We start from the raw sequence: 21377 nt of genomic DNA on the forward strand, positions 1-21377 counted from the left end.
AAGGAATCATGGAAGAAGCCATCCTCGGCACCGGTGTCTTCGAGGAAGCTGGACCATATGTACAAGGTCCAGGAGACGGGGGCTGAGTTCCTCTTCATGCACCCGAAGCCGAACTCGGCCATCGTCTCATCTTCCTCTAAGTCACGTAAGGTGCATTCTGCCCCTCCGGATAGGGAAGGAAAGAAACTTGACGGCATGGGGAGGAAGATCTACTCTGCAGGAGCCCTGGGGGTGAAAGTATCAAACTATGCCGTCTGCATGGCGAGATATCAGTACGCCATGTGGGAGCAGCTCTCCCCCCTCCTCTCCTCCCTCCCTGAGGACACGAGAGTGATGGCAAGGAAGTTGCAGAAAGAAGGCCTTGCTGTGGCCAAGCACCAACTGGCCGCAGCAACGCACATGGTAGACGTGTCGGCCACGGCCATCACGTCTGCCGTGTCCATCCGCAGGCACTCCTGGCTAAGATCCACCTCCTTACAGCAGGATACCAGGGCACTCATTGAAGACCTGCCCTTTGAAGGGGATGGTCTGTTTAGCACAACAACAGATAACGCTCTGCAAGAGCTAGACAAGAATTTAAAGATCTCCAGAAACCTGGGGGTGCAGGAACCCTCCAAGCAACCCAGAGCCAGGCAGTGGAGCAGAACCTGGACCAAGAAGCCCTTCCACAAGCCATCCTCAGAACAGCAGTGGCGCCCTCGCTCCTCACAACCCGACAGGCAGGTCTACTCCGGCAACAACAGAGGCCGCTACGGTACTCAGCCTGCAAGCAAGTTGAAGGGTGCCTGCCCCTCTAAACAGGGTCTTTGACTTTACTGCTGCACGCATCATCGCCCCCACCAAATCATCTATCCGCCTCTGCCCTTTCCTGCCTGCCTGGGAGCTGGTCTCCTCAGACAGGTGGGCTCTGTCCATCATCAAAGAGAGCTACAAAGTAGAGTTTGCTCAGATCCCACACCAGTCCGTAGTGGTCACCACTCCTCCCTCCCCACCTCTGCTGGTGGAGGTGGCCAACCTCCTACAAAAACAAGCCATAGAGAAGGTGCCAGCAGGGGACAGGGCGGGTGGGTTCTACTCCCGCCACTTCCTGCTTCCCAAAAGGGATGGGGGGTTGAGACCCATTATGGACCTACGGAATCTGAACAAATTTATCCTGTACCAAAAGTTCAGGATGTCCACGCTGCAATCAATCTTGCCCCTCATCAACCAAGGGGATTGGATGGTCACACTAAATCTCAAGGATGCGTATTTCCATATCAGCATCCACCTAGCGTTCAGACGCTTTTTAAGGTTTGCAGTGGGCCCGCAGCACTTCCAGTTCACGGCCCTACCGTTCGGCCTGTCCACAGCACCCAGGGTGTTTACAAAGATGATGAGCGTGGTGGCTGCCCACCTCCGGCTACAAGGAGTGGTGGTCTTTCCATATATAGACGACTGGCTCCTGGTGGCCAGATCAAGGGAAAGCCTGGCTGCCCATATTATGACCACACTACGTCTCCTCGATGCCCTGGGGCTGCAGGTCAACTTAGAGAAGTCAAAACTTACCCCATCAAGGACAGTGCAGTTCATAGGGGCAGTGCTGGACACAGATCGTCATCGGACATTCCTTCCCGCCCAGAGGGCAGAGGACATTGTAAGCACGGTACAGTTACTTCAGAGGCAAGGGTGGGGCACGGCGCATCAACTTCAGCGGATGCTGGGGCTGATGGCGGCGACGACAAGCGTGCTACTCTTCGCGAAACTGAGGATGAGAGACCTACAGCTATGGTTTCTTCGTCAGTTTCGCCCAACCAAACACTCACCTCGAAAGAGGTTTACCATTCCACCAATGACACTCCAATCGCTCCAGTGGTGGGAGTCGAAGGACAACATTTGCCAGGGAACCCCCTTCCACCTTCCGGCTCCCACGGTGACCATCACCACAGACGCCTCCCTGTGGGGTTGGGGGGCCCACATGGAAGGCCTGTGTGTGGGGGGCCAGTGGCCGCCCAAGCTGGCCTTGCATCACATAAACTATCTGGAACTGCTGGCGGTGCACTTCGCCCTTCGTTTCTTCCGCCCGAAACTGGCGGGAAAGACAGTGGCACTGCTCACGGACAACACCACCGCCCTGAGCTATATCAACAGGCAGGGTGGGACAGTGTCTCGTCGGCTCTGTGCACTGGCAATGGACTTGTGGTCGGAGTGCCTCCAGTACGACATCTTCGTGAAGGCGGCACACCTCCCAGGGGCCCTCAACATGCAGGCAGACTCCCTCAGCAGAGGGGGGGCGTCACCGCACAAGTGGGAACTGCAGTGGCGCTTCCTGGAGCCAGTCTTCCAGCGTTGGGGGTACCCACAGCTGGACGCCTTTGCTACAGCAGAGAACACGAAGTGTCCCATGTTCTGCTCCAGAGGGGGGCGGACTCCTCCTCCCCTGGGCGGGTCGTTTCCTCTACTTGTTCCCACCCCTTCCTCTGCTAACGAAAGTTGTCAACAAGATAGCAAGAGAGGGGCCACGCTGCATCCTGGTGACCCCATGGTGGCCCCGCCAGAACTGGTTCTCCATCCTCCTCCAGCTGTCGGGGGGGAACTTCTACCATTTCCCAGCGGAGCCGGACCTTCTGTCGTCTCAGGGGGGGCATGTCCTGCACCACAACGTGCCTCACCTGAAGCTGACAGCATGGCTGATAGACCAATAGAGTTTTCTGACAGGGTCCAGCGGGTCTTACTGAATAGCAGGAAACCCTCTACCCGTGCATCCTATGATAGGAAGTGGAGGAAGTTCTCGAGCTTTATGGCCGACCGTTCAGGTTCACCAAACGAGACAGGCCCGCCGGCGGTCTTTGAATTTTTGCTGTCCTTGGTGGATGCAGGCCTGGTCTTCTCTTCTATTAAGGTTTACCTGGCAGCAATATCTGCCCATCACAACCCGGTGTGAGGGGGGGTATTCTGTTTTTGCCCACCCCCAATCCAAGAAGTTTTTGAAGGGGTTGTTTAGGCTGCATCCACCATCAAGGTCACCCCCCCCCATTTGTGGGACCTGACACTAGTCCTGGACAGGTTAACCAGGCGTCCCTTTGAACCTATGGCCACGTACTCTTTGCAGCTCTTCTCTTGGAAGACTGCCTTTTTGGTGGCCATCACGTCTGCTCGCCATGTGGGAGAACTCACGGCGATGCGTTGTGACTACCCTTACATAGTTTTTAGGGAGGCTGGTGTCTCTATGGCCCCAGACATCAGCTTCCTCCCGAAGGTGGCCTCCCAATTCCACCTTAACTTGGAGGTGTGGCTACCAACCTTTTCCCCTGACCCCTCCTCGGACGAGGAGCGTAGGTTGCACGCTCTAGATGTCAAGCGTGCCTTACTCTTTTATCTAAAACGCTCTAAAGCTTTTTGCAAGGACCAGCAGCTGTTTATTTCGTACGCTGCTCCCAAGTTAGGGTCCAGAATCTCGTCCCAGAGGTTCTCGAAGTGGCTGACGGAGACGATTAAGCTCTGCTACCTACTGGCGAAGAAGCCGTTGCCTGGACCTGTCCGTGGACACTCCACAAGAGCAATGGCAACGTCAGTGGCGTTCCTGAAGGGCGTGTCCTTGGCGGATGTCTGCAAAGCTGCCACCTGGTCTTCACCGCATGCCTTCATGAAGCACTACACGCTGGACGTGCATGCTCAGCAGAGGACTCGGCTGGGGACTGCAGTGCTGCAGACTGCTGCTTCCGGTTGACCGTCTCCCCACCTCCAGGTATGCCCTGCTTGCTAATCTCCCACAAGTGTGATGCACAGAGACCACGAAGAAGATAGACAGGTTGCTTACCTGTAACTGTAGATCTTCGAGTGGTCATCTGTGCATTCACACTACCTGCCCTCCTTCCCCACTGCTGACGGTCTCCCTCCAGTAGGAGCTTCCAGCGGTCACGAAGGAACTGGCGGGATTGCCGCGGTGGCGCCGTTGGGCATGCGCGATGGGACGCCTGCGCATGCTCAGTGGCGCCGACCGCAGAAAATTCCCGGGCTTTTTACAGATACCGATCGGGGACCGGCGCAGGCGCAGTATCCCACAAGTGTGAATGCACAGATGACCACTCGAAGATCTACAGTTACAGGTAAGCAACCTGTCTTTCTTGTTATTATTCAATGTAGCCATGATTGCAGAAGTTGCATAAGAGAGTAGTTCATTAGCACATTGTTCCTAGGTCAGTGGCATGTTGTCTGCTGTTAACCTGGGGGGGGTCATCACTGGAAAAGCCCAGTTCATCATCATGGTTCTGTCCAGTTCCATATGGGAACATGGTGACTGTGCAGCTACAGGCTGCAGAGAAGAGCTTCCAAACTTTAAAAGAAGTTTCCAGAGCCTATGAGTGCTCCCTCTCTCCTCCATCTTGAGAGTATATACATGTGATGAGATGGGATGAGCACTCCCCCCTCAGTTCTCTTCTTGCTTCTGTAAGGAAAACATGAGCTAGTTTGAGCTGCGTTTTACCTCAGTCTTACACCTTTGACAGATCTCCAGGGCCGGCAGGATGGCCATGATGGCTCAGAATGATGACCATTCATAATGTCTTCTATGCTGAGAGAAAGGGCCTTGTGCTCCAGTTGTCACCACCTTACACCAAAAACCTGGGACAGGAGAGCTGCTGGACTCAAACAGATTTATAGGAAAAGGCTCTGAATCTGCAAGGGCCCATTCTGATAAAAGGCCACAAGTCCTTTCAGTATCCTCGGTTCTGACGTCATTGGCAATCCAGCAGGTAAATCAATGCTGACATGTTTGACATCAGAACCGCTGTTGAAGAAATCAAAGGAAAAGATGAAGTACGCACTCCTGTGCCTCTCCCTGGTGCTAGTTGCCATCGCCTCATCCTCAACAGTCACTGCCTTGACGCCATCAAATACCATCTCCTTGGTTCTGGGGATTACTCTCCCCTCAGAGTTGGCAAGACTTCTCCTTGTCAATGCTGACCAAGTGACTCACCCCAGAGTCCACCCTCAATACCAAGAGAATGTTGGTCAGCATCACCTTGATGCTGTCAGGCACCGGTCAACACCGAGATCTTCCCAAGGCCTAGAACACAGTTGCCATTGGGGTGCAAACCACATGCATTTAGGTCACTGGATGATGACATTTACAAGGTTTCTCCTCAGTCTTGAGAACCTACTAGAGGACGCAAGCAACAGACACCTCAGCTGCCCCTTGCTCAGTGGCTCATGCAGCAACATCCATGGTACCCATTTCCTACTACACATCATGGAGTTGCTGTCGGAATCTAAAGAAGGATTGGACCAGGAATTAGAATCAGGATTGGAAGATGCCTCTGTGCCTTTCCCTGATGATGCTGTGGGTGAACCATTGGCTCCGTCACCTATGGAAGACTTAGTCATTTGTTTTAGAGGTGCAAATAAAGGAAGGGCAGCATCCTCCCAGTCTTTTCTAGATGGGTGGTGTCAGCAATCAAAACACTACAGAAAAAACAGGCATACATTTCCCTGTTGCCTTGTGGTCTCAAGCACTGTCAGCAGTATTTCTGTACAGGCTGTATTTAAACAATGTCTGCAAGGCAGCTACCTGGTTGACATTCAACATTCATCTGGCATTACTCCACGGACATGGGCTCCCAGAACGAGGCAGCTGTTGGAAAAGCAATCTTAATCATTTTTCTGATCACCCCACACTTGTCTCCTTGTTAAAGCAGCTTGCTAATCTCCCATGTAGGACTGCACAGAAGCTATGACAACTAAAACAGGGTTGGACTTACCTGTAACTGTTCTTCATCGAGTTGTCTTCCGTGCAGGCACACATTCCTTCCTTTTCCCCCCACTGTGGGCTGCTGTGCTAGTTTCTGCAGCTCCTTACATCATGTGATCATTTGGGTGGGAAAATGATACACTTGAGACAGAGGGAAGAGGGAGCACTTGTAGGCTCTGATTACTTCTTTTAAAGCTTGGAAGCTCTTCTTTCTGGCTCACCTGCAGCTGCACAGTCCCCATGTGTGCCTGCATAGAAGATCACTCTATGTGCTCATCCATTTCTCTGTTCAATATGGATAGTAGGGCAGTAGGGATGACGTGCATTTTGCGTATATTCACACAAGCAGTTCCTTTGACACCCTGGTCCACTGCTGTTTTAAGTCTTTGAAGGCCAGTACCAGCATGTTGATTTTGGCTTGGAAATAAATTTGGCAGCCTGTTATAACATTAGGGGAAATAACAATCTTTGCAATAGGCTCCCATTTCTTGCTTCTGTATTTTGCACTGGTTGGATTTTCTAGACTGTTTTCCAAGGTAGCCCATGTTGAGTCATGTCATGGTAACTTCCATGGATGTAACCAAGATGTTATTGAGATGTAAGCATGTGTGTGTTTCCCATTAACAGACCACCAAGTTTGGATCCTACCGCAAGTTCAAATAGAGAGCTTCATGTAGTAGACATTACAGTAGTCTGTCCTGGAGGCACAGAGGATGACAGCCAGGTCATCCTTTTGCTAGAACTGATGAAGTCCTCAGGACAGGTAGGTCAGCTTGGCAAAAACAGATGTGTTTAGGGATGTAGCATGAAACTGTTTCAGAATTCCAACAGCTCAAAGTTTGTATTCCTGTTATAGAGGAATCAGTTTGTATGGACAGTGTCTTGATCCCCACTGAGCTTGCTCTACAACAGGGGTGGTCAAACTTGCTTAACATAAGAGACACATAGAATAAACATCAGATGTTTGAGAGCAGGGAGGAAGGAAGATGGAGAAGGGAGAGGTGGAAAGAAAGCAACTTTAACATTAAATGCATTCTCCAAGCTGCTGGCTGGCTGGCTTGGAAAAGTGATTTGAAGAGAGAAATGCCACATGTGTCTCCCAAACTGCAGTTTGGCCACCCCTGCTCTAGAGTCAGAAGCCTCAGAAGAGGAGCCTAAAGAGCCCAAAACATTGTCTGGGAGAGAGCAGGGAACTCTAGGAGAACCCATGCAAGATAGATGCACTTGGCCAATGGCTTCTGAGGCTACACCTGAAGAGCCTGCAGTTGGAACTCCTCTATCAGAACTTCCCTCTGTCTTCCTAGGATCTCTTCTCAGTACCAGGCTAGCCGCCTGTCTTCCAACTTCTGTGTCAGACCATGGTTCTAGAGGATGTAACCCTTTGCAGGATTCTGGCCCCAGTAAAGCCTCAACAAGATGAGTCCCTGATGCTTCTTCCAGAGCAGGTGGAGCTGCTTCCTTTTAAGCCTGTTTAAGCCTTGAGCTGGGAGTGGAACCTTGCTGGGTTAACTGGTCCACTGAGCCATAAGCCTAGTGTTACCGGTTCCAGTTCTTCAAACCTGGCCAACTCTTGGGCCAAGGGTCTGGTGCTGCTTGAGGAAACCTAACTGGCCCTGACTGTAGAGCAAGGGACATTTGGATATTTATTACATCATTCACATGGGCCATACAAAATTATCAGCTTTAAAAACAGTGCTCTGCCGAGGGGAAGGGTTTTGGGGCCAGGCCAGCAAAATTAATTCAAATAATTGTTTTTCTATTTGAAGTCATGTGGGGAGAGCCTAATTTGGCACACACACACACATGGCACATCACCCTGGACAAATGCCTAGGCCCAGAGCTTTTCTTTGTAGAAAAAGCCCAGCAGGAACTCATTAGCATATTAGACCAAATCCCCTAATGTTAGCATAGTAGGTCACACATTCATTAGCATGTTAGGCCACACCATTTGGGATAATCAAGTGCAAACTGAAATGGTGGTAGAAGGCTCCCACCCTCCACCCCTGGCACTCCTCCCTTCATGTGGAAACTGCAGCTGCTCCCAGCAGACATTTTAAAGGCACCCACATACCCCAGCAGCAGTCCTTCACAATGCCCATCACTCGGGCTCCACAGAGAGGGGGGGAGGGGGTAAGAAAGGGGAAATAAATGGAAATAAAAATGGGGGAAGAAAGGGAAATGAAATGGGAGGAAGAAAGGGAAATGAAGGAAAATAAAGAAATGGGGGAAGAAATGGAAAGAGTAGAAGAAATGGAAAGAGGGAAATAAAGGGGGAAGAAAGAAATGGGGGAAAGAAAGGGAAATAAAGGGAGGAAGAAATGGGAATTAAGGGAAACAAGGAAATGGGGAAAAGAAATAGAAAGAAAGAGAAATAAAGAAATGAGGGGGAAAGCTACTTGAACTGTGACAGTGACTTTTCCAGGCCCCGCAGCAATCCTGGCCAGCCAGCCAGGCCCCAGGGAGGCTGCCGCAAAGCACAGCTGGGCCCTACGATCTCTGCCAGCCAGCTGGGCCTTGGGGAGGCTGCTGCACAGTGCAACATGGCCCCATGATACTCACTGGCAAGCTGGGGCCCAAGGAGACCACCACGTGGTTCGGCTCAGCCCAGCAATCCCCAAGGGCCAAACCAAGTGATCTCGAGGGCCATAAATGGCCCTCGGGCCTGACGTTCCCCACCCCTGCTGTAGAGTACAGGAGAGTCAGGATTTCCAAACAAAGTGATTAAAGGAGAAGGTGATGTTTTTAAAGTTACATTTGAAAACTCTGTAGCTGCTTTAAGGCACATTCAGCAATTGTGTTCCTCTGGGGCCCATGTGGTGTAACATGGTTGAGATGAAATGGTAGCCATTTTAAACACTAGAGCGAGAAGGTTACAATGTCAGATCACACATATACCCTTCCAGTAGTGTAGGAAGAAGGATCTCTGTTTCCGTATGCCTGTGACAGGTCTCAAGGATCTATTACAGTTCCTCACCTCTAAGCTGTGATAACAGTTCACCCACGTAGGTAGGTCTGTGCAGGCAGCCAGACAAGCGAGCCCTGAGAAGCTTTTGCTGTGCATATCTGATAGTATAGAGATTGCAGAAGGTGCTGAGGGGAGAGATTTAGCCTCAAATTGGTCTCATAGCTATCTTTTTTCTTTCTCCATACCTTCCTACCCTATCCCTTATGAGTCTGCATTAACTCTGTGTCCTCCTCCTTTGAATTGCTTAGTAGCCACAATGTCTTCTGCATCAGGTAAAGGTTGTGTTAGCCATCTCAAGGTGTCCGTGGTCCCTGACAATGCGGTCTTCATCGGGAAGAGCTACAATACAGGGCTTAGTGCAGAGAAAAGTGTCATATCCCCCCCCCCCCCCCAGCAATTCTCTGCATGTCCTCTGTGCCACCCCTTTAACTGCTTCTCTCCCTGTTCTGCATACTTATGTTCTCCGTTTCCTCATCCCTGTTTGGAATATTAGATTTCTCTGGATGGCAGACCTGATACGAGGGATAGAAAGGGTGGTACAGAGCATGAGATGGAATGTACATGTGAGAGGACTGAGAACGCAAGTGATTGCTGTCCTTAATCTATCTCTCAGCAAGTGAACTGTTGTTTTTTTTCTTTTAAAGAAAGAAAATTCATGTGCTTTCAAGACAGAGGTGGAGTTGTTTGAATCTGGGGAGGGGATGGAGGGAAGGTTGTCCGGACGTAAGCCAGAAAGGTGAACGGGGGTCTCAAGGCTGCACTCTCGTCTCATAAAATGTTAATGGGAACAAGAAGGTGTTGTGAAAGGTTCCCTACCTGATACCAGGCAGCTGAAGGGGAAAGAGAAAGAGAGAGAGAGAGATTCATTCAGAGACTGCAGGGAGCTGCTGCTACTGCCGCTGTCATCACAACAGAACCTTCTAAAACCGTTCGGCTGAAACAAACCAGCAGGTGCCTTGTGCACATAAATTGGTTGGATTGCCGTTTTGTTTTTCTTGTGGCTGTTGTCATCCCTCACCTCTTTTCGTCTTTTGCCCTTCTTGCTCCTCTTGTGTATTTTCCCCTTCTCTGTTCTGTTGTACTTTTATGTTCGGGCATCTGCAGCAGATCAGACTATGCTGGCTCCTGAAAAGGGGGGAATGGTGTGCCCGTGGTTACTGCTTTGTGCCGATTTGGGCTGGGATGCAAACAGGTTCTGCAGTTTGTGGGTTCTTGGGGGAATCCTGATCGCAGAAATGGAAGATGCAGCAAGTGGAAACAGTACCGTTAAAAAATTCTGAAATATCATTTACGAGCACAGCATGGGTATGGCATAGAGATCTGGAGGCAAGTTGTAAATAATCTCTCCCTTTCTCTTTGCTTCCCTCATGCTGAATCTGGAAGCAGTTGTTTGTTTGTTTTTAGTTGATGCTCAATTGTTTGTGATATGAAAGTTCAAATAATGGAATTAATGAAACTGTGAAGAAAATGTAGCTATAGAAAATGAGTTAGTTTGCAAGAAAATACGTGGCAGGCTTGCAATATTGACAGCTCCTCAGGGAGGCGGCTTTGGGCAGAAAAATAGCAATTATTGTCTTGTTTCTAATAGAGTATCCACAACAGAAGGCTGGAAAAGATGCCAGAGCTGTTGGTTTGTCTGTTATTTCAGTTTGTTCACTTCTCTGTGTGTGTCAGAACTCATTAGATGTGTTATTTGCTTGGGTTGTCTTGCTTCTTATGTTTAGATGCTCTTCCTGTCATCTGAATGGTAATATCTAGATGTTCCTTAGGGTTCAAGTGAGTTTATGATAGTCACATCTCCCTCTGATTAATTCCTTTCCCTGCCATCTCCTCCACAGCATCAGTTTTGGCAAGGCAGTCAGAAAGATGATGAACCTGCATGCCTGACTTGAGGTTTATGAGAGGGAGAAGGATTTTCTGCTATGCAGACTCCCGTTGGTTGGTGCTGGTGCCTTTCCTAGTTTTGGAGCAGATGGTCAAATGGCAGATTCTTGTGAGTAATATCCAAATTAACTGAAGTTTGAATTTTTAGGCCAGATAAGAGGCTCCAATGTGTGAGTGAGAGAGGCATATGAAATGGGGAGAGGGAAGGTTTGTAAACAGTGAATTGGGAACCCATAGATTGAGTTATCAGTATATGTTTCTGCCAGTGCTAAGACCAGAGGCATTTGTCTGAAGACAGACCCAGTTGTTTACATGCATATTTTCAGTTTCTCTGCTTGTAGGGGTTTCTCCCTATTCTCTTTCGTCCAAGATTAAAAAACAGACTTTGGACATCTCCCATTTAATTACTGGCATCTTTGGAGGTCAGCGTCCTTCCCTTTCTGATGTAGCAGCATGTCTTTGTAAAATCTGTTCTTCACAGCAGGAACTATGAAATACATCCTGTCAGAATTTTTTTTTCCTAGAGGAGATTATTTTCCTTTTCTCTGCAGCAACTGGAATAAACACTAGAAGCAGCAATTCCACCACCGGCCTCATTCCCCCCCCCCCCCCCCACACACACTTTTAAAATTTTCAACACTATGTTTTTATTCTGTGAATGTGAAAAATATTAGAGAATGTTTTCTATCTCTATCTAAACAGCTTTTTTCTTTTTTTTCCCTTTCTCTTTCTCCAATTCTCCTAGCACTCCTGCCCAGCCCAGCCCAACCAGCGTTGGTAGCATACCCCGATTAAAGCAAACATACTAACTGTAGCATGTGAACGCGCATGTAGGTTGATGCACGCGTATGTATGCGCGCAGAAGGTCGTGCTGCAGTGGTGCCATGTCGTCTTTTGGGAAGCTTACAGAGTACTTCAGCCTAAGAAAGTCAAGGAATGAATTCCGATCAGAACGGCGGAGTAGCAGACGAAGTGGCAGCTACTGCTGTAGTATCACTGAATGCAGGTAGTGGGAAAATCTTCCTCCTTTAACCTCATATGTGTTGGCAGTTGAGATGGGAGAGGAGTCTGCTTTCTTGACACCGGGACTCGGTAAAGATAGGAATCTTGATAAACAGGAGTGCTGGGTCAGTTTTGCTGAATGGTGTATACAAGCACTGAGGCTTCAATTATTTGTCATTTGAAATGTGTCCACCTAATCTGTACAAGATTCCATTATACCTAGATTAATAATGTTTCCTCTTGGTGTGTCTTGGACATATTTTACAGCGTCAGTTTTCCTAATTACATTAAAATCATAGGGAGAAATCTGAGATTTACCAAACTTTGGATGGAAGACAGGGAATAGAAAGGAGATGAAATTATTGTTGGCTAAACCACTATTATGCTGTCTTGTTCAGCAGCTCTGTGTGTATTGGGATCTATGATGTAGACTTATACTGCTATTGTTGAATGACCTTAGGCATTATTGAAATGTTCATAATCTATGTTAATACTTCTGTATTTATTTGTGAAAGCAGTGATTCATTTCTGTATTGTTCTCCTCCGTTCCCTCTGACATGGCTCACTCAGATGCTCACATTAAGAACATGAGTGATCTTAATACTTTCTCATGATGTTTGGTCAGTAAAGTCACCATGGAATGTCCCAGCGTTCCTCTTGCCTGTAGTGCTATCAGCCATTCTTTCTTTGATAGGCAGGGCACTGTTAGTTGAATTTTTGTGCCAGTGTTCTGGGCATAATGACTGCTTGGGGCAAATAATATAACTTTAAACTCAATTAAATTGCCATCAAGAGCTAAAAGCATCAAATCTAACAAACTGTTAAAACCAGTAACACAAAGATTAACAACAGCAGATCATTAAGTTGATGTAATTAAAAGCCAGGAATAATATGCATTTTTACTTAAAGGCCAGGTTCAGGAATATATGGAAGAGTAGACCATACTCTTCTAATGGAGATATTCTTTAAAGTGCAGACATGTGAATTCTAAAGATGCCAGAGATGGATTCGAATAGCTGCTGATTTTTATGTTTTCATAGAAACTACTTTGTTCTCCTACAATGTGGTGTAACCTTTGGATTATATTAGAGACTTGCATGTGGAATGAACAGTTATGGCAAGGAGTTGCTCTCATTAGAAACCTATGATTTTAGAAGGGCAGGGACCTGAACTGCATTCAGGCACTCAGTGGGGTACCTCAGTAGGCTGTGTGTATTGGAGTCTGTAGATTTTGGGAAGGCCCTGAGCCCTTTAACTCCTTAGTTGGAGTTCACGTAAAATGTCTGGACTCTGAAAGCACATGGGTCACTTTTCCCAAGTGACATGTTTCAGAGTCCCCTCTGCCCACCACCAAGAGTTCCAGATATCTAGAGCTGGAGCCCTCAGTGGGAATGTGGGCTCCCCTGTCCTCAGGTCCATTGCTACTACAGGTCCAAATGACAGCAGGAGAGAGAAAAAGCAACCTCATATACTTATTGAAAGTTCATACAGGAAATGACAAGGCATAGCCCCAGGAATCACTAGTAACACTAAAAATCTAGAGCACGCTAGTAATCTAGAGCAGGGGTGTCAAATGTCCGACCCATGTCCAGAACCGGCCTGGCCAGGGCTTTAATCAGGCCTGCAGGGCTCTTTTCTCCCCCCTCCCCGTTCCTGTCCTTACCTTTTGAAGCTCCAAAGTTACCAGCTCCTTCTTCCTTGTCTTTGCAGGCTGAAGCAGGAAGCAATTCTGGGCTTGCAAAGCTACAAAGAAAATGCAGAGTGGATTTTCCCTTAAGATCTCTGGGAATAGTCTATCTGAGCACAGAGACCTTAATGGAAAATCCATTCTGTGTTTTCCTAGCAGCTTTGTCTGTGCTGCAATGTATTTTAATGGAGTGGAGCTCAGTTTCACTTTTTGGCCAGTTAGAAGCTGTTCCTTGCCAGAGTTGTGTGACCTTGCAAATAAAGGGTTGATACTTTGAACTAGCTTGTCCCTGCTGAATGGACCTTAGAACTGCTGCCTAGTGGGAACCAACAGCCAAAGGGGGCTATTACACTGAAGAACCATTGCCAATCTGAGTAGACCTGGGGGTAGGGGGAAAAGCTTGCAATGCCCTGCCAATTTATATTTTTAGTTTCTGCCGTGATCCTTGTGCTTTTTCTTGATGTTTTATTTTAAAACTTCATTGCCAAATCCCACTATTCCCTCACCTTTCCATTTTAAACAAAACATCTCAAGGGTTTTAAGCATGTTTGTATTTTAAGCAAAAACAATGTATTTGTGTTTCTCTGTATCCTTCATAAAGTTTTTATCTCTGCTACCTGGCATTACATTGTATAATATGCGTGACCTGGCCCCACAAAGTCCTATTTATGTCAGATCTGTCCCCTCATAACAAATGAGTTTGACACCCCTGGTCTAGAGCTAACTTATGCAGTTGCATGTTACAACATAAGTCAAAGTCTCCTTCAAGTTTTACTCTGGTTCTATAGGAGGAGCCTTAGTCAGACCTTCTTTCTGTGGCAAGTTTTCTGTTTGCAAGAAGTTTTGTTTTGTGACCAATGTTCCCTCTAAGCTGAGTTAGTGTGAGCTAGCTCACAGATTTTTAGCCTCCAGCTCACACATTTTTGCCTTAGCTCGGGAAAAATGGCCCCACAGCATGCTAATTTATGCAGTAGCTCGCAGCTTTAATGCCAGTCCAATCCAATCCAATCACACCTTTATTGGCATAAAGAAAAGAAATATACAGAGACTTGTCAACCAAACAACAATCAGATATGTCTGTTCAAAGCATACAAGGTTAAACCAAGATTAAGATCCCAATAAAACCTGCTTAGAATAATTTTTAACAATTTCAGCCAAGAATTTGGCAACAACTTTTGTGATATCGATTATGTTGTCATTTAATAGGAAATGGCAATCAATCCTATTTTGTTGAATGTAGAACGGTAAGGAAAGACTATCTAACAGAACCTTCCGGAGATTAGTATACAGTTGGCAGTTGAATAAGATATGCTGGATGGAATCTGGCGAGCTTGACCCGCATAGACAATGTCTCTTGCTAAAGGGGACTTGAAGAAATCTCCCATAGAGAACATTGGAGGGAAATTCATTCATCCTAGCCAGCATAAAAATTCCCTGATGTTGTGGATTATCTAGTTCAGATAAATATTTGGCCATTTTCCTGGCTATCTGATCAAGTTCAAGTGAGGCAGGAGAGCAGGTATAAAATTGGACAGGACACAGTTTATGAGATTCTAGATCTAAGATTCTCTGTTTGATAAATCTAAAATTATAAGATCCATCAGATAAAAATAGATCGTCAATTGCAATTCCCATGTGTTTGAGCTTTGACATGATTCCATCTTGCCAAGCAGCATTATAAGGGTCTCTTTTTAGGTAGTTGAGCAAGCTAGCTGGTTCAGCTCTATAAAATATCTGTAACCACTATTTAAAAGTTAAGAGTCCAAGCTTTTGTTTCAATCAGAATTGGCCTGTTTCTGAACAGATTACAAAATAGGGAACACAGTTGGGGATTCCTAAAAGTTGTCACAGAAATGCAGCCTGGATATTTTCTATTTTTTGGTTCAGAGCATTAATCCACAGAGGGATAACATACAAAATTTGTGATAGTGTTTTAGCATTAAAAGCTCTGATTGCAGCATTCAAACATTGGTTACCTTTTTTATAATAAAACTGTTATCTGAGATTAAGAACAACTAGCTATATTTATTATTCTGTCACGGTGAACTGCCCATTTGAGATTGTAATTAAAGGTTATGCCCAAATATTTAAAGCATTTGGATTGCTCAATTTCCTGCTTGCCTATATACCATTTTTGTGGTCGCCAACTTTTAGAAAAGACCACAACCTTAGATTTGGAATAGTTTATAGCAAGTGAGTTAAACTGGCAGTAGTTGTTAAAAGCTTTCAGGTATTGCTGCAGGCCGACTCTTGTGCAGGAAAGTATAGTTGTATCAGCATACAATAATATTGGGACTGAGAGATCATTTAACTTAGGTGGGTGCCAGTCACACACAACTTTAATATGAGTAGCTCAGAAAGTAGAGTTTTTGCTCACAAGACTCTGCATCTTAGAGGGAACATGGTTTGTGACCTGTAGCCACCATCACATTTAAGTTTGGCTCAAACAACCAGATGTGGCTCCCAAGCCACTGAGTGAATATCCCTCTCTTAGACAGCCAATGGAGTGTTGGGGGCTTTGAGAGCCACTCAATATGTGTGAAAGAGCCACATGTGGCTCCCAAGCTGCAGTTTGGCCACCCCTATCCAAGGATGAACTTTCAATATGCCGTCAGTCAGCAGTGCCTGGGGCAAAGATCTGTGACTCTTGCAATCTGGAGCTGCTGCTTTGCAAATTATTGGTTGTTTGGTATTGTCCCTGTTTGGGATGGCTTTGGAACACTGCCGTGGGGGGAGAAAGTGCTCCCGCCTCCCCCCGTCCCCCGGTCCCCCAGCCAAGTGGTTTTCCCACACAGAAACAGGCTTGGGGGTGTGTGTGGAGAGTTATTTTGCTGTTTTTGCAGCTCCAGGTGCACAGAATGCTCTGTGTGGGTGTTTCGAGCCTGTTTGGACTCTCCTCTTTCTTAACTCAGTGAAAATCTGCAAGTATAGCTTGACCTTTTGAAATTAATGTTGGCATTCAGTATCATAAATAATTTAAAAAACAGGTGTCATGCTTTTCGCCATGGTAAGCTGGCTGTGGAGTTTTTTTGGGTGGCGATGAAGTCTGATTTTTTTTTGTAATGGTGGCAAAAATCAGATCTGTTAATGGGATTTCTGTTCGATCATTGAAAAACAAACCATGCTGAACACTTGGCACACCTTTCATCATTTGGAAATATTTGTATTCCCCTGCTTTATACTTCATCCCCTTTACTTTGTATGTATAGGAAGTCTGAAAACCTATAATAATCATTATAGAACATGAAAGGCTATCTTTTCTAAAAGAAAATAATAGACTGTTGCTGGCAGTCTAACAATTGTGAGTCTGATTATAGGTGCTTGTAGTTTTTAAGATGTAAGCTGCCTGTTTTAAAAGGGTTAATGGGTAACATTTATTAGAAAGAAATGAATCCATGCTATTTCAGAGTCCTATTTACCAATACTATGATACATATTTTGCTGCAGGATGGAGTCTTGTTCAGGGTTATATTATAAAGGTATAGTTACAGGTGTGAGTTTCATCCTCCTCTTGATCCAGGCCAGTTTGGTGTAGCGTCTAAAAGCACAGACTCTAATCTGGGAGAACTGGGTTTGATTCCCCACTGCTTCATATGCAACTTGGTGGCGTGGCCTTGGGTCAGTCACAAGTTCGCTCAGAGCTGCTTTCTCTCTCTCTCTCTCTCAAGAGCAGTTCCCTCACAATCGCACTTACCTTACAGAGTGTCTGTTGTAGGGAAGCGAAGGGAAAGGAAATTGTAAGTTGCTCTGAGAAGCCAAGTGAAGGATAGGGTATAAATCCAAGTCTTCTTCCTCCTCCTCTTCCTCCTTTGCCTCTTTCTCCTTTTCATCCTCTTCTTCTTCCAGAGATGACCCCAAATGACTGTCAGTTGTGCTGCCATATAGAAACATTTCATTCTAGAGCCTAGTACAGGAGTGGCCAAACTGTGGCTTGGGTGCGACAGATGGCTCTTTTGTGTGGCTCTCGAAGCCATCAGAAGGCATTTGTTTCTATAAATCACTTTTCCAAGCCAAGTCAGCCAGTGGCTTGGAGAATGCATTTAAAGTTAAAGTTGCTTTCTTTCCACCTCTCCCTCCCCCCAGTCTATTTGCCTTCCTTCCTTCCTATCTTGTGGCTCTCAAACATCATACATTCCTATCTTGTGGCTCTCAAACATCTGATGTTTATTCTATGTGACTTTTACATTAAGCAAATTTGGTCATCCCTGGCCTAGCACACGTAGTAGATGAAGATTTGGGGAGGGCGGGATATAAATCGAATAAATAAAATAAAATAAAAAATAAAGATTTGTCCATCATAGGATGATCAAAGAGGGGTCATTGCCTCATAATAGTGCTTGGTAGCTAAGAATCACTTTATTGAAAAGATGCTAATCAGTGTACACAAGCTCTTGGTACATAGTGGGTTTTAGATCATTTACAGTAAGTTAAAAATTTTGCACCGTGGGTGATCTCTGTCAAATAGGGTCAGCAGGAAGCAGCACCTCAAAGGCATTTGCTGGTGGGCAGAAGGAAAAGGGGACTTAGGAGAAACATCAAGTGTCCAGGATCATTACAAGCATACAGAAAGGTCACAGATGGCAGGTAGGGTCGGCAGGAAGCCTCATGTCATGTTTGCAGGTGGATATGGCTGGAACAAATTCTTAGTAGTTATTATGAAAACCCTGCATCCCACTGAACCAATGTTCTAGAGCACATCCTACAGAGTCACAGTTAGGAATGCCAGCCTCCAGGTAGGATCTGGGGATCCTCTGTAATTACAGCTCATATCCACATGGCAGAGATCAATTCCCTTGGAGAAAAGTGCTGCTTTGGAGGGTGGACTTTATGGCACTATACCCCACTGAGGCCCCTGCCCTCCCCAGGTTCCTCCCCCAATCTGAAGGAGTTTCTCAACAGGGAACTGACAACAGGGAACCTCCCAGAGAAGACCTGGCAACTGTAGTCTTAGTGCAGTCCTAAGCAGCATTACACTATTCTAAGTCCATTGAAGTCAATTGACTCAAGAAAGGTGCAGCTCTCCTATCTGGGGTCAGACCAGCTCTCCTATCTGGGGTCAGACCTTTTGCTGCCATACTTCCTTCTGAAAAGATGGAAGTCTCCAGGTAACATTGGAGGAGCTTTTGAGAGGAATGCAGAAGCCTGACTTGTTGCTACAAGAGAGCTCCCTGACTCGCTGCAATACCCTGGGCAGGCTAAGGACCGACCAGTAGCCAACCCCCAAGGCCTGAAACAAAACAACAAACTGTGAAATGAATAATGAAAAAAATTCTATACAAAAACTTAGTAACTATATTACAAATATTTAAAGCAATACAGTACTAATATTCCAAAGTTCATAAATTCATTGCAACTTTGGAATATTAGTATTGTATTGCTTTAAATATTTGTAATATAGTTACTAAGTTTTCGTACAGAATTTCTTTCATTATTCATTTCATGGTTTGTTGTGTCGTTTCTGTCTCTCACTGTGAAACTGTAGGCGTTTTTAACCCCCAAGGTCTGGCAAGCGGAGGCATGAGGCAACAAGAGTGGCAGAAAGGCAGCAGGACTCACCATAGTCAATAGCTTGTTCCTTACTGCTTGTGGGAGCCAGGGAGGCTTTTTATGGAAGGGTGGGGCAAGGAACAAGCTGCAGTGACCTTCTTTGGCCAGCAGAAGGAGAGGCAGAGAAAATGGGATCCCAGGCAGGCAGCAGCCCATTGGGCCTATGGCCTGACACTCCTATAGGCCTATCCCCCAGCACAGAGGGAGTGCGTGAGGCTGGAGTTATCCTGCCTCTAGGCAGCCCTTTAAAAGATGTACCTGGGAGGAAGGACCAGACGTCACCTAAGGCAACCAGGGGGAGGTTTCTAACAGGAGTGGGAGAGGATGCTGTAAAAAACTCCAGACCCTTCATACTCTGTTCTGAGGTTCTTCTCCCAGGGCAACCCTACTAAAGGAGGCAGCCCTGAACTCCAGCCTGACATCTGAGTCTGACATCTGCTTGCTGTTGCACTGATAAGAAAATCTTCTCTTTCTCTCCAACCATTTTCCTATCTTCTTTTGGGAGTCTCTTTCTCTCTCTCTCTTCCCCCCCTCCTCCCTTGTTTCAGGCTTCATTGATTCAGGGCACAAACTGCTTTTCTTCCTCCCCTGGAGGTTCATAATCTTTGCTAAGGGCAGGTTCTGTTACATTCCGTAATGCGTAGCAAGGCTTACCTGACATACAAATGTGAAATACTGAATTACTTGCAAAAACATTTCCCCATACATTTATTTAGTTTCAATCACATTGCTTATCCCTTTTATAAACCAGGTTTAAAGTGCTATTTTTTTTAAAAAAAAGATCAAGCAAATGAGAAATTTAGAAGCTTTTGGGTCACTTATTTTTTACTACTATACTATATGCACTCACATTTCTGATGGACCACTAAACAGAAAAAAGTTCTTTTTTAACAGTTGAAAGATTATGTCAAGGGAGGAAGTTGACATTTAGTTTGATTGTATGATTGAACTCCTTAGGCTTTGAATATTAAACCACCAGAATCTTTAGCTGTGCTCTTTCAAGTTTATCCTTCTAGGCCATTTCCCCCCCTCACCCCACTGCTCTCTTTACATCATTCAATTTGTAAATTGCATAAGAGAAGCCATGTTGGATCAGGCCAGTGGCCCACCCAATCCAACACTCCGACCAATTTCACACTAGAGTTTTAATCCTGGTTTAACTCTGTCCCCAAATGACATTGGAATCATAGAATCAGAAAAACCAACTCTATTACTCTATTATTCTATGATTTTAGTGTAGAATGTCAGTTTGGGGACAAGGCTAAACCAGGATTAAAAGTCTAGTGCGAAATTGGTCTGTGTCACACAGTGGCCAAAACCCAGGTGCCATCAGGAGGTCCACCAGTGTGGCCAGAATTCCAGAAGCTCTCCCACTGTGGCCCCCCCAAGCACCAAGGATATAGAGCTTCACTGCCCTAGACATAGTGTTCCATCTATACCTTGTTGCTAATAGCTATTGATGGATCTATATGACAATTTTCTGGGCTGGAGAAATTTTTAAAATTTATTAATTTACTCCATTTTTACCCCACCTTTCCCCTTAATTTGGATCCAAAGCAGTGTGTGTCGTCTTCTCAATTTTATCCTCACAACGGGCTTGTGAGAGTGTGTGACTTTCCCAAGGTCATCCAGCAAGCTTCCATGGCAGAGTGGAAATTCAAACCTGGGTCTTCTAGATCCTAGTCCAGCAATCTAACTACTATGCCACACTGGCAAAGCGAAGGGCAGTGGGGTAAACTGTGCTTCTCAAGTGCTACCAGAAGGGCAAAAGCTGGCATTTACTGCTGCTGTTGCTTGGCTGGTGGAAGTCAATCCCCTGGGTTGTATCAGTGGAAGTGCTTTTTCTCTTCAGAACATACCAACTCCTCCATGTAATTTCTCAGACTTCCCCTCCTCACATGTGGATTTATTTAAGCATTTGTAGAAACCTTTCTTAAGGTGATTTCCAAATATCAAAACATCATCATATTTAACAATAAGCACCTTAGCAATAAAACCACATAATGCACACACTGTACAGTATTAAAAATCTCAGTCTGAGAGTTCATCTCAGCTGGGTACATATCATGATTAACAGACATGTTTCACATTCTCTGCAAAAATACATGGGTCTTCACTCTTGCACTGGAAGTAAATTCCAGATGGCATGGAAAAATGCTCTTGATGTTGCATGTTTTGATCTGACTTGGCAGAAAGAAGGGGGCCAACTAGGAGTCCTTATTCCTGGACCTAAGATGGGTGGGCTGATAGGCCATCCTCCAGGAATGGTGGCCGCAGGCCAAGAAGCACTTTAATGGCTAATATCAGCTCTTTGAATTGATCCAGAAGCAATATGTTGTTCATATTGGAGACTGGCTATCGCAGGCAGTAAGTGGACTTCTGCCCTGGGGACAAGTTGAAACTTTTGAGTTCCTTAAAAAGGCATCCCCATGTAGAATGTGTTTTAGTAGTCAAGTGTGAAAGTTAGCCAAACATCGGCCAAACTGGAAAGCCCAGACATGTCTAGTAAAGAGCAGAACTGTGAGCAAGATATTTTGAAAAAGGTATTATTTATGGTTTTTGCCTTC

At 46.0% G+C, this 21377-nt stretch overlaps 1 protein-coding gene across 2 annotated transcripts in view; it reads left to right on the forward strand.

Moving 5' to 3' along the window:
* Window positions 1–9513: 9513 nt before the first annotated feature.
* The window catches only part of LOC132588309 (ankyrin repeat and fibronectin type-III domain-containing protein 1-like), a 491222-nt gene continuing 479358 nt past the window's right edge, over window positions 9514–21377 (forward strand). For both annotated transcript variants that reach the window (XM_060260671.1, XM_060260672.1), the window contains exons 1-2: window positions 9514–9641; window positions 11320–11580. In XM_060260671.1, the coding sequence (XP_060116654.1) occupies window positions 11423–11580 (158 nt within the window). In that variant the 5' untranslated portion in view covers window positions 9514–9641; window positions 11320–11422. The remainder of the gene's footprint in view (window positions 9642–11319; window positions 11581–21377) is intronic.

This window comes from Heteronotia binoei, chromosome 20, assembly GCF_032191835.1.
Source record: "Heteronotia binoei isolate CCM8104 ecotype False Entrance Well chromosome 20, APGP_CSIRO_Hbin_v1, whole genome shotgun sequence".
Lineage (NCBI taxonomy): Eukaryota > Metazoa > Chordata > Lepidosauria > Squamata > Gekkonidae > Heteronotia > Heteronotia binoei.